The following is a 13,743-nucleotide window of genomic DNA, read 5'->3' as shown; positions in this document are numbered from 1 at the left end:
ATTTTTAAATAATGCCACTCGGGATCCTAAAACATGCATCCTTGGATACTGTGTTGAAAATAGATAAATGAAATTAGTTTTCCTGAGATGATTACAATCTGTGTGATTAGATGCAGAGTGAAGGTAGACTCAGAGTTATTGGTGGAATGTAACTGCTCTTCTGGCAGGCTCCCGAAGGATACCAGAGTTTTTTGTTCTCCCTTAAGGTGCATGACACCAAGTCCAAGAAATCATTTCTTAAGTGGGGTTGCATTCAGACCAGGGCCTTTTAAGGCTTGTTATCGCTACATGTAAGAAGGCTGAGCTGTACTGTGGTCTTTTTTTAATGAGGTAAAATTCCTCATTAAATGCATTATCGCCTCACATCAGACATCTCCTAACACCCTGATCAACCACATGATCTTAGGCACAAGATCTGAGGCATGAAGTCAAGGGACCAGTTACTTTAAATGTAGAAGTTGTAGGAAGGACCTCCTACAAGGTACTTGAGCTAATGTCAGCTGTTAGCTTCCTGCTTCTCATACACAGTTTGGAGATGAATGAAAAGTCCATCTGACTTCTTAGAGATGCTGATTAAAGTCTCACCACACAAAATTGCTCCTGTAGTTCTGGCATGATGTACTACTGCCTGAATGTATAGGATTTAGCCATGAACCACCCCCCCTCCCCGGCTCCTGGCAAATGGGGAGTCTATAATAAAAACTCAGTAGCGTTTGGAGAAGCACAATGCTCCATATCCTTTCCTGTTTTGTCGTTTAGCCTAGATCTTATTTTGCTGTTTTGAGGGTCCTTTCTGGCAAAGGGAGTTGGAATGTTTGAGAACAGGAAAGATAACTGGGAGAAATGGGAGAAAAATAATCTCATAAAAGTTCAGCATCACTCAGCTCAATTCTCTCTGCTTTCACTGGCAAAATACACACTCTCCAATCAGAGATATGATTACCCAGAGAAAGACTAAGAAGAGGAATTTTCATCATAGGGAATCTGTTAAAATTGGACGAATGAAGCGTGGCTCTAGTGGACCAATAGCTGAGCAGTAGAAATAACCTAGAAATAGGAGTCTTACTTGTGGCAATGGAATTTCCCTGGAAGTAGCAAAACATATGACAACAACTTATATTTATAATGTTTTCTGCAATTACATTACCATTTCATAGATCAATCCTTTTGTTACTCTGTAAGGGAAAAGTAAAAGAGTATCCTCCCCACCACGGCAGGCGAGAAGGGAAGCCTGGAAGCATGTGAGTCATTTTAGTTCACAAGCCTAGCCAAGTAACCCAGTTGTGACTGTTATAGATCCTTTGTCTCTGGATCCAGACCTTCTGGTGCCCAAGAATTATTGTTTGCAGAGAAAAGTGCTGAATATAACGTGCACACATTCTGCAGGGCAGTCCCCGCCACTCTGGGTCCACTCGCCCCCAAGCCCAGAGCAGTGACTGCCAGAAAATGAATGCCCAGCATCTATTTTCCCTCACAGCACTGACACCCCTCCTGATGGAAGCACCGCGCTGTTGATTCACCAAGCTGAAACCACACTGTGAGCTGTTACTCTGGTTTATCAGCTACTTACTCTGCTTCCTCAAAGAGATTCCCGATGTTCTTCAGTGGCTCGGCAGCTGGGCTCTGGGCCAGGATGTCTCTGATCTCGTTGACTTTCTTCTCCACCGAGTCCACAGTCTCCCGGTAAGGCCCAATCACACCACTGATCTTCAAGGCCTTGGCTTTCTCCAGGAACTTCTGGGTCCTGTTGGTCAACTCAGCGATGATCACGTCCCAAAGAGCAAAGCACTGGTGGCAGGGTGTGCAGTCGGGGAAGACGCCCGAGTAGCCCCGGGTGCACTTGTCACAGCGTGGACCCTCCACACCCTCCACACACACACACTGGCCAGTGGACTGGTCACACTGCGGTGTCTCGATGCCCCTGGGGTCGCAGTCACAGGCTAGAAGGGAGACAGCAATGCTGGCTGAGCCACTAGGCAGTTAGAACCCTCAGCCACTGTTACAACAGGAAGGTCTGTAAATGGCCTACGACAGTTCACCAATGACCCTCACAGAGACGATAGCCGCTCCCCCCACAACATGCGGTACCTCAACCCTGGCTAACTGCTGCTTAACAATTATAGTGATAATAAATGTTTCTTTAAGTGAACACCATTGTGCGTCATTGTACCTGCCTCTGTACAACTGGTTTATATGCACTGTCTCACTTAATCCTCACAATAACCCTATGGGATCCAAGTATTACAATCATCAGTTTTATAGATGTGAAAACTGAGGTCTAGAGAGATTACGTGACTGCCAAGTCTTGCAGCAAGGAAGCAGCCAAGCCAGGAGTCTAACTCAGCACTTTGCAGCTCCAGGTCTGTGCCTTTAAGCTCTGTCTTGCCTCTGCTCCCCTTTCTTTGACCTGTCTGTAGATCCTGTCAGGACAGGACAGGGTCTGTCAGGTGACACCCTGAAGATGTGAGGCCTGCGGCCTAAGACAGAGCAGTGAGGAGCAAGCAACCATCCCTCCACCTGGTCACAGAACAGTGAATGGTTGATGAAATGCAATAAGGTTGATAAAGAGAAAACTAAACGAGAAAGAAGTCTCAGGAATTCTGTCTGGTGAAAAGGCTTTCAGTTAAGAATCATCCAGCTTGCGGGTGCCTGCCATTGTGATAACCACCCCCAGCACTGAGAGCACAGGCTGATAAAACATCTGAAGTGCAAAGGCCTCGGGAGCCATTCAGTCCCAGCCTCTCACTGGCCCAGCAGGGTTGGCATCTGAGGCAGAACCAAATGGTACAAGGGGGAAATCTGTGTTCTTGGTCAGTGGACTGTGGCTGAGATTACTTACCACGATGCCTGTGCCACTGAACCCCGGCTCAGAGTCCCAAAGCTTGGTTGACTAACTTGGTTTTCTATCAATACTTGACATTTTTATTTGTTCAGTGCTTGAATAACAAAAAGCCTGCAGGTGGCACTAGGGGTAAAGAAACTGTCTGCTAATGCAGGAAACGTAAGAGACTCGGGTTTGATCCATGGGTCGTGAAGATCCCCTGGAGAAGAAAATGGCAACCTGCTCCAGTATTCTTGCCTGGAAAATACCATGGACAGAGGAGCCTGGTGGACCTCAGTCTATGAATTGCAAAGAGCTGGACACAACTGAGATGCACACACACACACACACCCCTTATCCCTGGCCTTAAACCCCTTCTGGGAAAAAGTGGGGATAAAAAGAAAAACAAAGATCCTATTTCCCTAAGTAGACTGTGGACTCCGAGGGCAGAGGTATACCTTTAACCATCTTCCCATTCTCAGCTCTGTGCACAGGGTTAACTCTCAAACTGGAATTCAACTGTCTTTGCCAAACGAGGCTCTACCCTCACTTTTGATACAGGCACACAAGAGACATCAACACATCCCCTATAAAACAAAATAATCTTCCTAGGACTCAATGTTAATTGTGGCAAAGCACAACGGTGTTCACTGCAGCACTACTATATATAAAATAAATAACCAACAAGGGCCTACTATATAGCATGGGGAACTAGACAATATTTTGTGATAATGCATAGTAGGAAATATACATATAACTGAAAATATACATGTAACTGAATCACTGTGCTGTACACCTGAAACTAATACAACATTGGAAAATCAACTATATTTCAATTAAAAACAAAAAAATCCTTCCTGAGTCAATAGTATTGTCTCCACAAGACTTTCTAATGAAACATTTTCCAGAACCAGTTTCATGGATGGTCCTGGAAACAAAATACTCCACCTTCCAAAGCCAGAAAGCTGTGTGTTTGTGGGCTGGACCATTCACCTGACTCTCCTCACACCCTGCTTTGTATTGTTGCTTTAGCTTTCCCTGGCCTCTGTTTGCCAACTACAATCCATGATCTCAAGCACCAAGTTTTAGTAGAACAGTGTTGTAATAAAAACTCAGGCTGCCTGCTGGTGAATCCTGCCTTCGCCACACCCAGCTACTCAATCCTAGGTGGGACAAAAACTGAGTCAAGCTTTCCATGTCTATAAGGGATAATGCCCACTCCAGTACTCTTGCCTGGAAAATCCCATGGACAGAGAAGCCTGGTAGGCTGCAGTCCATGGGGTCGCTTAGAAGTCAGACACGACTGAGCGACTTCGTTTTCACTTTTCACTTTCCTGCACTGGAGAAGGAAATGGCAACCCTCTCCAGCGTTCTTGCCTGGAGAATCCCAGAGTTGGGGGAGCCTGGTGGGCTGCCGTCTATGGGGTCGCACAGAGTCGGACACGACTGAAGCAACTTAGCAGCAGCAGCAGCAAGGGATAATGACTATACCTAGCCACTCTTAGGATTGCTTTCAGGATGAAATGAGAGTTCTGTGATCAAGTAGGTTTGGGAAATTCTACGTTCTCCTTTTGAAAATTCAAAACAAATAGCATGTTAAAAACTCAGAAGAGTTCTGCATTAAAAACCTTGTTCCACATTTTTTTTTTAACCCAGTCATATCCCAAACTCTTTATACTGTGGGATCTTTTTCTAGTGGAATACCTAATGACCCCCCCCCCCCAAAAAAAAAAAACGGGAAAGACTTGGGAAAACCACTGCCTCCATCAGTTTCTGCAATCAAAGAGACTGGGAAGAACTCGGCTAATGCTTGGACCTGAAGCTCTATGTTGTTTAGCCTTCAGGAACAGATTTCCATATCATCTCATAGAATTTAGTCATTTTCCAGAAAGCTGTAAGTTACCTAGGTCATCTAAGTCCTAGCCTCTCAAACTCCAGCAGGCATCAGAATCATGTACAGGGCTCATTTAACACATTCCCCCTATTTCTCCCCACAGATCTGGAATCAGTGGGGCCTGAGAATTTATATTTCTAGTAGTTGCCAGGAGATGCTGATATTGAGGGTCACTACACCCCATTTTGAGAAGTACTGACCATGTTATCTTCCCAGCTGTTCACCTTCCTTTTGCATTTTACGTGTATGTGTGTGTGTTGTGGTGGGGGGAGTGGAGCAATCATGACCTTCAAGTTCACCAATGTAAGCTGATGAATGCACCTAAGCACTTGTGTAAGTAGAGGGCCTTTGTGATGCCATTTGAAATGAATGAGGCTGTCAGTTGCTACTGCCCTGCAGGCCCCATCGGGGAGCCCTGTGTTGGGCCTCACATGGCCCAGCAGATTTGTCCTACTTTTTTTTTTTTTGGCTGCACTATTGGATATAGGATCTTAGTTCCCTGGCCAGGGATTGAACCCATGCCTCCTGCACTGGAAGCAGAGAATCTTAACCACTGGACCACGAGGGAAGCCCCAGATCTGCCCTGCTTTACTGTTGCGCTTAGGCTGGGGAAACAGAGCCAGATGGCACAAATGCTTTCGGTTTGCTTAGAAAATCTTTCTTTCCCGAAGATAATGCAAAGGTATAGTCCAAAAGAGGTTTTCACCGAATTCATGCTGGGGGCAAGGGATGTGTGCATATATTGAGCTTATTTTTAATTTCTCTAACAATTGTTCATCTATGTCATTGGAATAGGCATGTCTTGCTCTCATTCTGTCATAGCCTCTTTGAGGGGGGAAATATTGGTCCCAAACTGTGGGATTTAAAAGGCAAGTGGCCTCTCATTAAGACTTTCCTTGTCTTTCACACAGCTACTGTTTTCTCATAAGGAGAATACCTAGCTATGACTTTCCAAAAGCTAAGTCTTTCCAGAAGCATATTGCTAGTGAGACAACAGCAGAAAGCCTAGAACTGTGCCCTCCAACAAGTCACTCCAACAGAAAGGTTAGCAATGGAAGGCATATTTGGCAAATGATTACATAATGTGAAAAAAGCGGTCACGTTCTTTTCCCAAAATCTACCTAATTCTCATCCCAGCTGATCTCTGGACCCTGCCCCTCAAGACCAGTGTTCCAGAGGGTGGGCAGAGCTCTGGCACCTCCAGAGACCAGGACCCGTTTGCCGACCATATTCCTTTCCTCCATTTGAAAAGCAGAGTCAAATTTCATAGATGGCTGGATTGCAGTTTCATCACTGAAAAAGTCTGACTACCTAAAAACGCATCAGGTTTTCATTTCAAACTGAAGCTGGTAAACTGTTAAAGCACCAGTGGGCATGTGCTTCCTTCTTTTATTAAGCTTCCAGAACTGCTTCTCTGATGGGGTCACCTTGGAGGCAAGTACTAAAGGGCCCAAACTTATGACCTTGTAAAAAATACCCCCTAAGAGTATTTTCCTTTCTGCTGAAGCAGAAAGGTTGGTTCTCACCTGGCAGTTTAAAACTTTACAGACAGTAAAGCTGTGAAGGAGACTCTCCAACCTCACATTCACTGGGACTGGGAAAATCTATCAAGTAATTGTACTGGTTGTCTCCGACAGGGCCAATGTGTTTTCTCCTCTCTTTAGAGGAAGGGACAGGAGTCCAGGAGACCTTCATGTGGCTTTAAAGAATGGCCTCATTAGGTAAACGACCAAAAACTTTCTCTTGGAAAGGGATATATATAGTGAAAGCTGTTGCCTAATTCTTAAGATGAACAAATCATGAAGATGAAGAACAGCATTCTAAAAATGAGACTGTCATCAGTTTAATGAGCCATGAGAATTCCACCTTCCTATAAAAATATATTCTTGGTTACGTGGGCAGTGGGTCATCTCTATTTTTACCAAGTTTTCTCCTCATTTAAAACAAGAAGTACAAACTATTAAGTATAAAATATGCTACAAGGAGGGATTCCCTGGTGGTCCAGTGGTTAAGAATCCACCTTGCAATGCAGGGGACACGGGTTCAATCCCTGGTTGGGGAACTAAGTTTCCATATGCTGCAGGGCAACAGAGCCTGTGTATTACACCTACTGAGCTGGAGCACTCTGGAACCCACGCGCCACAACTACAGAGCCTGAGCAACCAGAGGCCATGACACAGCTGGAGGGCCCACATGCCACAGGGACAAAGCCTGCCACCACTGAGACCCGACGCAGCCAAATAAATAAGTACATGAAACAAGCTACAAGGATATATTGTACAACAGAGGGAATATAGCCACTATTAAAACAAAAGCTATAAATGGAGTATAACCTTTAAAAATTGTTCATCACTATACTGGACACCTGTAACTTATATACTATTGTACAGCAATGATACCTCAACTAAAAAATTAATAAAAGATGATGTCTAAGAGGTAGGTAGATGAAAAATAGTGTACCCATTTTACAGACTGAGATCTGGAGGAAAATGTCAGCAAGGAAACAGCAGAATGGAAAATAGCCTACATGCCTCCTTCTTAGCAAGTGTCCTTTTCTGCTTCCTTCATATCCTTCTTGTCTGCAGACCTCCTCTGCCCACTGAAGAAAGTCCATCCTCAAGGGCTTTCCACCATCTGACGACACTCAATCTCCTCTGTCTCTCCATGAAGACAGTTCCCATGACACGTGCCGAGGGACTGCAGTCCCTACCCGGCTTCCCCCGCTGACGCCTGAGAGTTCAGCACCTCTCGTTTCCTGCTGTCCTGCCGTTTCACTGCTGTTTCCCCCCAGAGCCTGCAAGGGGCCCTGATCAGAGAGCGGCTCTCCTCCGCAGTGTCCACTCCCCACTGGGCACTCACTCAGGCTTGTGTTGGTCCCCACACCTTTCCTTTTGAAACTTGAAGCTGCCTGGGGACCAAGAGAGTGCTCTCCTCACATCAGAGGACAGGGCTTACTCATTTTTGTCATGAACCTGCCTCAATAGATCCCCAGGGATGTGCTCTCACGCCAAAGGTTAATTCTTACTTTACTTCGGCATTTCTATTTTACTCGAAGGGAAACTTCAGTCCTTTCTAATCTCTGAAATGTGATTTTCTTTTTCTGTAAATTCTCTAACCTCCTCCAGTCCCACTTTTTTTTTTTTTTTTTTTTTTTTTGCCTCAGTAGTATGATTTTAAACATAAGTTTCAAAAGTTTTGAAACGGAAGTTGGAGAATGAATAGGATTCACCTGCAGAAATAAGCTGGCTGGCTGGCTGGCCCAGGAATTGGTAAACGTTTTCTATAAAAGGCTCCATCACAACTTCTCAACACTGGCACTGCAGCATAAAGGGAGCCCAGACAATATGGACACACTGGGGCATGACTGTGCTCCAGTCAAACTTCACTGAAGGGGGCTGTGAGCTGGATCTGGTACATGGCTATGGACAAGCCTTCCCTCTACTAACAAAAATATCTGCAATTCTCTAGTCAAATTAAATCTGACTTCCTGAGCCACCCTGGAAATAAAGCAAAAAGGTGGGTGATTAAAAAGGAATCCCAGCCTGAGAAAAGATGACAAGCATTAAAAAAAACAAATTATGTCTGAACAAAAATGTACTTCGATTTTCTACCAAAACCACTGGAAATGAGAAACAAGCAGGATGAAAAAACAGCCAGAGCCTCTCACCTATGGCCCCTATTTCCAATCAGCCTGGCCGTTCCCAAGAGCCAGAGGCCTTGCCTCTGCGGTCTGCCAGTCAACAGAAGATTCCTCCTGTGACCCTTTGACTCCTCAGGGCATGGGGCAGAGCTCTGGGCAGAGGTTTTTCTCGGGCACGTTCAGGACTGGGTGGGCGAGCTCCTCTCCATCCAGCACAGTGATGGGCTTGTTCAGACTCAGCACTGTCGGCCAAGAGCCCCAACCCGCCTGGACAATGGGAACATTCAACAATTCATGAGCTGGAGGCTCAGCTCGTTTGTCTTTGACATAACTCCATTTTTTTCCATAAGGAGAATACTTAGCTATGACTTTAAGTCTTTCTATAAGCATATTGTTAGCGAGGTGGCTCCAGAAAGTCTGAACTCGTGCCTTGTTCAACCAAAAGATTTGAAATTCACTCCTGGGCAGTGAGTGACTTAATTTGAGAAGACTGTTCACATTTTCATTCCCCACAGTTCAATCTAATTTCAGATAACAATTCCTACTGGTTGCTGGACCCTGTCCCTTCAATTTCTTGCCCTCCCATTTCTACTGGTGACTGTGTTCCTGAACTCGATCTGTTCCTGCATTCTTGTCCCTGCCCTCATCAGATTATTCTGGTCTTGCTCCAATGGCTATCCTGTGTGCACAGGGCCTGTGGCTGGCCAGGACTCCCCCACTGCTGGCTGCAGTCAATTCTTGCCCTTTCTAGGTGCCCCCACTGCTGGCTGCAGTCAATTCTTGCCCTTTCTAGGTGCCTTGTCAGTTATGAACTTTCTTCATGGGGTGTCAAAAGCATTTGGGTCTCCACAGTTTCTTATGTAACAGGCTGACCTTTCCTCTGCGTAAAACAAACAAAAGAAGTTGGCGAACATCAGTGCCATGGATTTCTCTCCTTGCAAAATTTCTAAAACATGATCTCACTTTTGACCTAAACAAGCTGATACTGTGCTTATAAGCCACAATTTCTCTGGCAGATTTAGGGGTGAAGGTTTAAGATAAAAGGGTAAGGGGTAAAGTTCTGAGTGTTAAGTGAACAATTCTCTGATTGACTCTGACTCTGGGAAACAGGCTTTTCATGCTAACAAAGCTTAGATGGAGCAAAAGGTCAGAAAGCTTTGGCAGTCAAAAGCTATTTTGCCAATGACACATGCTGACAGAATCAGGCTATAAGCATGATAGAACCATTATCTGGAGAAAATCAAGCCCCTGGGGCAGTATAAGATTGAGAAATTTAATAAAATAGTGGTGAGAGTCCTGAAGAAACCAGATTTTAAGTAGGATTTTACTTGCAAGGGACCTCCTAGAGCAAGTGGTCCACTGAACGCCATGGACCTTCTAAAGGAAGTGAGAAAATCAGGTCCCATTAAGAACCAACGTCGGGGACTGAAGAATGATGTATATCTGCATCAGTTCAGTTCAGTTCAGTCGCTCAGGCGTGTCTGACTCTTTGCGACCCCATGAATCACAGCACGCCAGGCCTCCCTGTCCATCACCAACTCCTGGAGTTCACTCAGATTCATGTCCATCAAGTCAGTGATGCCATCCAGCCATTTCATCCACTGTTGTCCCCTTCTCCTCCTGCCTCCAATCCCTCCCAGCATCAGTCTTTTCCAATGAGTCAACTCTTCTACATAGCCCTCATCATCTCCTCTGTGGAGCAAACAGTCATCTCATCTAAGATGTTGGCACAGACCCTTCTGGCCACATAGCGAATGAAAGAAACAAATCACAGGCCATTGGTTCCGGCCATGTCTACTGCTTGAGTCTTTGGACTGTTAAGGAGCATATGAGCCGACTCTGAAACAACATGCAGTTTCTAGATTTGTGACTTTCAACAGAAGATTCTGAATGAACTGCTAACCTGAAAATCTATATTATTTCTCACTACAGTTCAGTCTAAAAAAGAGATTTTTAAAAAAATGTAGTGTCCAACAGGGACCCAGAATTTCATATGTATAATGAATATATCAAAGAGCAAATAAGAAAGTACAGAAGATATTTATCCATAGTTATAAACTTAAAACATAAGGAAGAAAACCCAAGTAGGAAAGTAAGACAAGGAAAACAGTATAGGAACAGTCTACTAAAATCTTCACCAAGAATGCTTTTAGTTTAAGATCTGAAAAATAACCTGGCAGGTAAAACATTGCAACAGCATAAAAATTAAGCAGTCCTTCTGATTCACATGACTGTAGCAATATCTGGTTCTTAAGAAAACATTAAGCTTTCCCTCAAAGTCCTAGTCACAAGCCTAAGGGAGAATGTGGGTTTTCGTCACATTTAACACATGTGGTGGTCCTGTCACCTGCTCCTTTGTTGCACACAAGGGTTCTAGGACGTTGCCCTCCGAGTTCCCGCGGGTGGGGAGTGACAGTCGAGGGCTGTAACTGTCAGCACCATCTGCTTGTTTCACTGGGGTGAACATTTACCAGAACATTTAGCTCTGCTTGTGCCGACAAGGAAGGTTACCCCAAAATACTGTCTGGGGGGAATCAGTGTGCAGGACTTGATGCTGAGTATGAGCTCATTTTGCTTAAAAGCATTTAAAAAAGCCATTCTGATTACTCAGTCATAAAACAGAATGAAATAATGCCATATGCAGCAACATGGACAGACCTAGAGATGATCATACCAAGCCAGAGAAAGGCAAAGCCTCTACGGATCACTTACGAGTGGAATCTAAGAAACAGTACAAATGAATGTATTTACTGAACAGAAAACGACCTGCAGACACAGAAAAGAAGCTTATGGTTATGAAAGGGAAAAGTGGTTGGGGAAGGGATAAATTATGAGGTTGGGATTAACACATACACACCACTACATGTGAAACAGAAAAATGACAAAGACTTATGTACAGCGCAGAACTATATTCAGTATCTTGTAATAACATCTGATGTACATCTGAAATATTGTCAATCAACTATGTGTTCATGGCTCTGTGTCCGACTCTTTGCAACCCCATGGTTGTGAAAGTCAGCTACATCAAACAACTACCAGGCTCCTCTATCCAAGGGATTCTCTAGGCAAGTATACTGGAGTAGGTTGCCATGCCCTGCTCCAGGGGATGCTCCCGACCCAGGGATGGAACCTGGGTCTCCTGCATTGCAGGCAGACGCTTTACCGACTGAGTCACCAAGGAAATCAACTATGCTTCAATTTAAAAAATAGTAAAAACTAAAGCCATTCTGTGTGTCTGGGGTGTGCATGTATGCTTGTCTGTGCTGAGGCAGACAAACCTCTGCCCTGGGGAGCGAAGCCAGCCGTCAGCAGGTCCGCTTTTACCACCTCCATGTCTCCAGGGCTAGACAGGCTCCGGCTTTTGTGGTTGTCAGACAATGAGCACGCACTTCTTTTGTAATCCAGCCTAGTTCTTATAGACAAGTTCATTTGTGCAGTACCGGACAGAAAGCTCCCACAGACACCTGGCCCATCTGCGCGCAAGTCTGGCGCCCACGCTCACCTCGGCACTCCACGCTGGGGTCCCCCCAGAAGAGCTCCTGGCACTCGCTGCAGGTGCGGCCTCCGAAGCCAGGCATGCAGTGGCACTGCCCTGTGAACTGAGGCCAAAGACAGATCAGCTGTCAGATCAGCTGCAAGGCCGGGAGACCTAACGGCCTGCCCGAGAAGACCTTGCACCCGACCTGACCGAGAACAGGGAACCTCACCCCGATTGCGGGTGCTAAGGGCCCCAGGCTGGCATCTCCTAACCGCTCCTCTGCAAGTGGGGCTGGGAAGGCCAAGAGCATGTTCCCTTTTGTCAACATGTTTCCTCACTCGTATCCTCATACGTCACTCACAAGCCTGGACCACTTGTGACTGTGTGTGACACACCGTTCTGTGTGTGTCAGGGAACAGGAGAACTTTCTACAATGTTGGCTATTGTGATGTGGCCCATTTCAGGCTGTGTGGCTAAGAAAAAAAAGTCTGATTCAGCAGCTAGGTATTGGAAAAAATGCACCCCCCTCCCGGCCCCCCGGTCCATTTGAAAGCGAGCTGCCCGCCCCCTGCTCCCGCTGCTGGGGTCCTAGGCTGCTGTGCCCCAGTGGTATCCAGTGGGGACTCTATGCACTTTACTTTACATTGTCCCAGCCCACGGGGGCAAGTGAGGGCAGATATCCAGTCTGTGCTGTGTGGGCCAAGCTGTGTGTTCTGGTGCAAGGCTGTAACCACAAGGAAGGGTGCCTTTCTCTAACTGGGGCCCAGCCACTGAAGAGCTGTCATGTGGACCCAAAGTCTTCTTTCCTTATGCTATGATGGCTGCCCTGGGCGACAGTGCCTCACCTCATTACAGGAAGGCCCGAAGGAATGAGCAGCATCGCAGCTGCAGGGGTCGCACCCCGTCCCACTGGCCAGTTGCCAGGTGTTGGGCGCACAGCGGTCACAGTTCTGGCCGATCACGTTAGGGAGGCAGAGGCACTGCCCGGTGGTTTTGTCGCACTGGCAATCAGAACCATTACAGTGCTCTTGCACCGTGCCCAGGTAATTGCAGACACACTCTGGAAAAGAACAACCTGGTCAGATGCACTTACAGAGGCCCACTCAGAAAATACACAGATAGTGCGGAAGTCAGCTACATCAAACAACGACCATTTCTCTCTCTAGATTTCAACCTGGGAATGCAAACAAGAAGAGAAAGGAATGGAGGGGATTAAAAAAAAATTCTAAACCTGTGGTTCTTCATCTTATGATGTTCCACACAGCTCTGACATTTCCCAGGCAGACATGCAAAATGGCTGGCATGTATTTTCAAAAATACTTGATTTAATAAGTGGCTGGTGAATCATTGTAAGATTGAGGATTTTACTGGAAATAAAAACCAGGCTGTGGGAGCAGAGATACCTAATGATTTCAAACTCTTGGCAGGAAACAGCAGTCACGGCTGTGTGAGCCATGGCAGGTAGAGCCCTTTAAACTAGGAAGGCTTGAAGGAAACCAGTCCTGCTGCTCCTCAACATTCCGAACATGTTTGTATCAACAAAGACGGGGCCTGGGGGCCATGCAGCCACAGCAGGAAATGCTGACTGATCTCGCGATAAGAGAGAAATAACGAGTTCTGAAAGAGATACTTCAGAGATGTTACTTCCTTCTTTCCTTAAGCTGGAAGGCTCTTTCCATCACTGACAAAAGGGTAGACCAAAGTGTGTATTTAGGATGCAGTCATCAACAAGTCCATGGCAGAACATAAGCTCAATCCACTCTAGACCTATGCAGAGTGTGTCTGCGGCTTCCTCCCTCGGGCCTGGTGTGGAGGGCAGTGCAGGTCTGGGGCAGTGAGGAGCTCTGCGCCTGCTGTTGGGCCAGTCCAGAGGCTGCCCGGCCACCCTGGTCGGAGGCATGTGGCGCTGG

General features: G+C 46.0%; 1 protein-coding gene across 2 annotated transcripts in view; it reads right to left on the bottom strand.

Annotated features, from left to right (window-relative positions):
- Positions 1–13,743, bottom strand: part of LAMB1 (laminin subunit beta 1) — a 76,393-nt gene that overhangs the window by 13,851 nt on the left and 48,799 nt on the right. For both annotated transcript variants that reach the window (XM_018047223.1, XM_005679141.3), the window contains exons 23-25: positions 12,679–12,893; positions 11,858–11,954; positions 1,571–1,940 (exon numbers count right to left, since the gene is read on the bottom strand). In XM_018047223.1, coding sequence (XP_017902712.1) covers positions 1,571–1,940; positions 11,858–11,954; positions 12,679–12,893 — 682 coding nt within the window. The remainder of the gene's footprint in view (positions 1–1,570; positions 1,941–11,857; positions 11,955–12,678; positions 12,894–13,743) is intronic.

Source organism: Capra hircus, chromosome 4 (genome assembly GCF_001704415.2).
Source record: "Capra hircus breed San Clemente chromosome 4, ASM170441v1, whole genome shotgun sequence".
NCBI lineage: Eukaryota > Metazoa > Chordata > Mammalia > Artiodactyla > Bovidae > Capra > Capra hircus.
The sequence above is the reverse complement of the archived record's forward strand: the minus strand, read 5'-3'. Positions and strand labels throughout refer to the sequence as shown.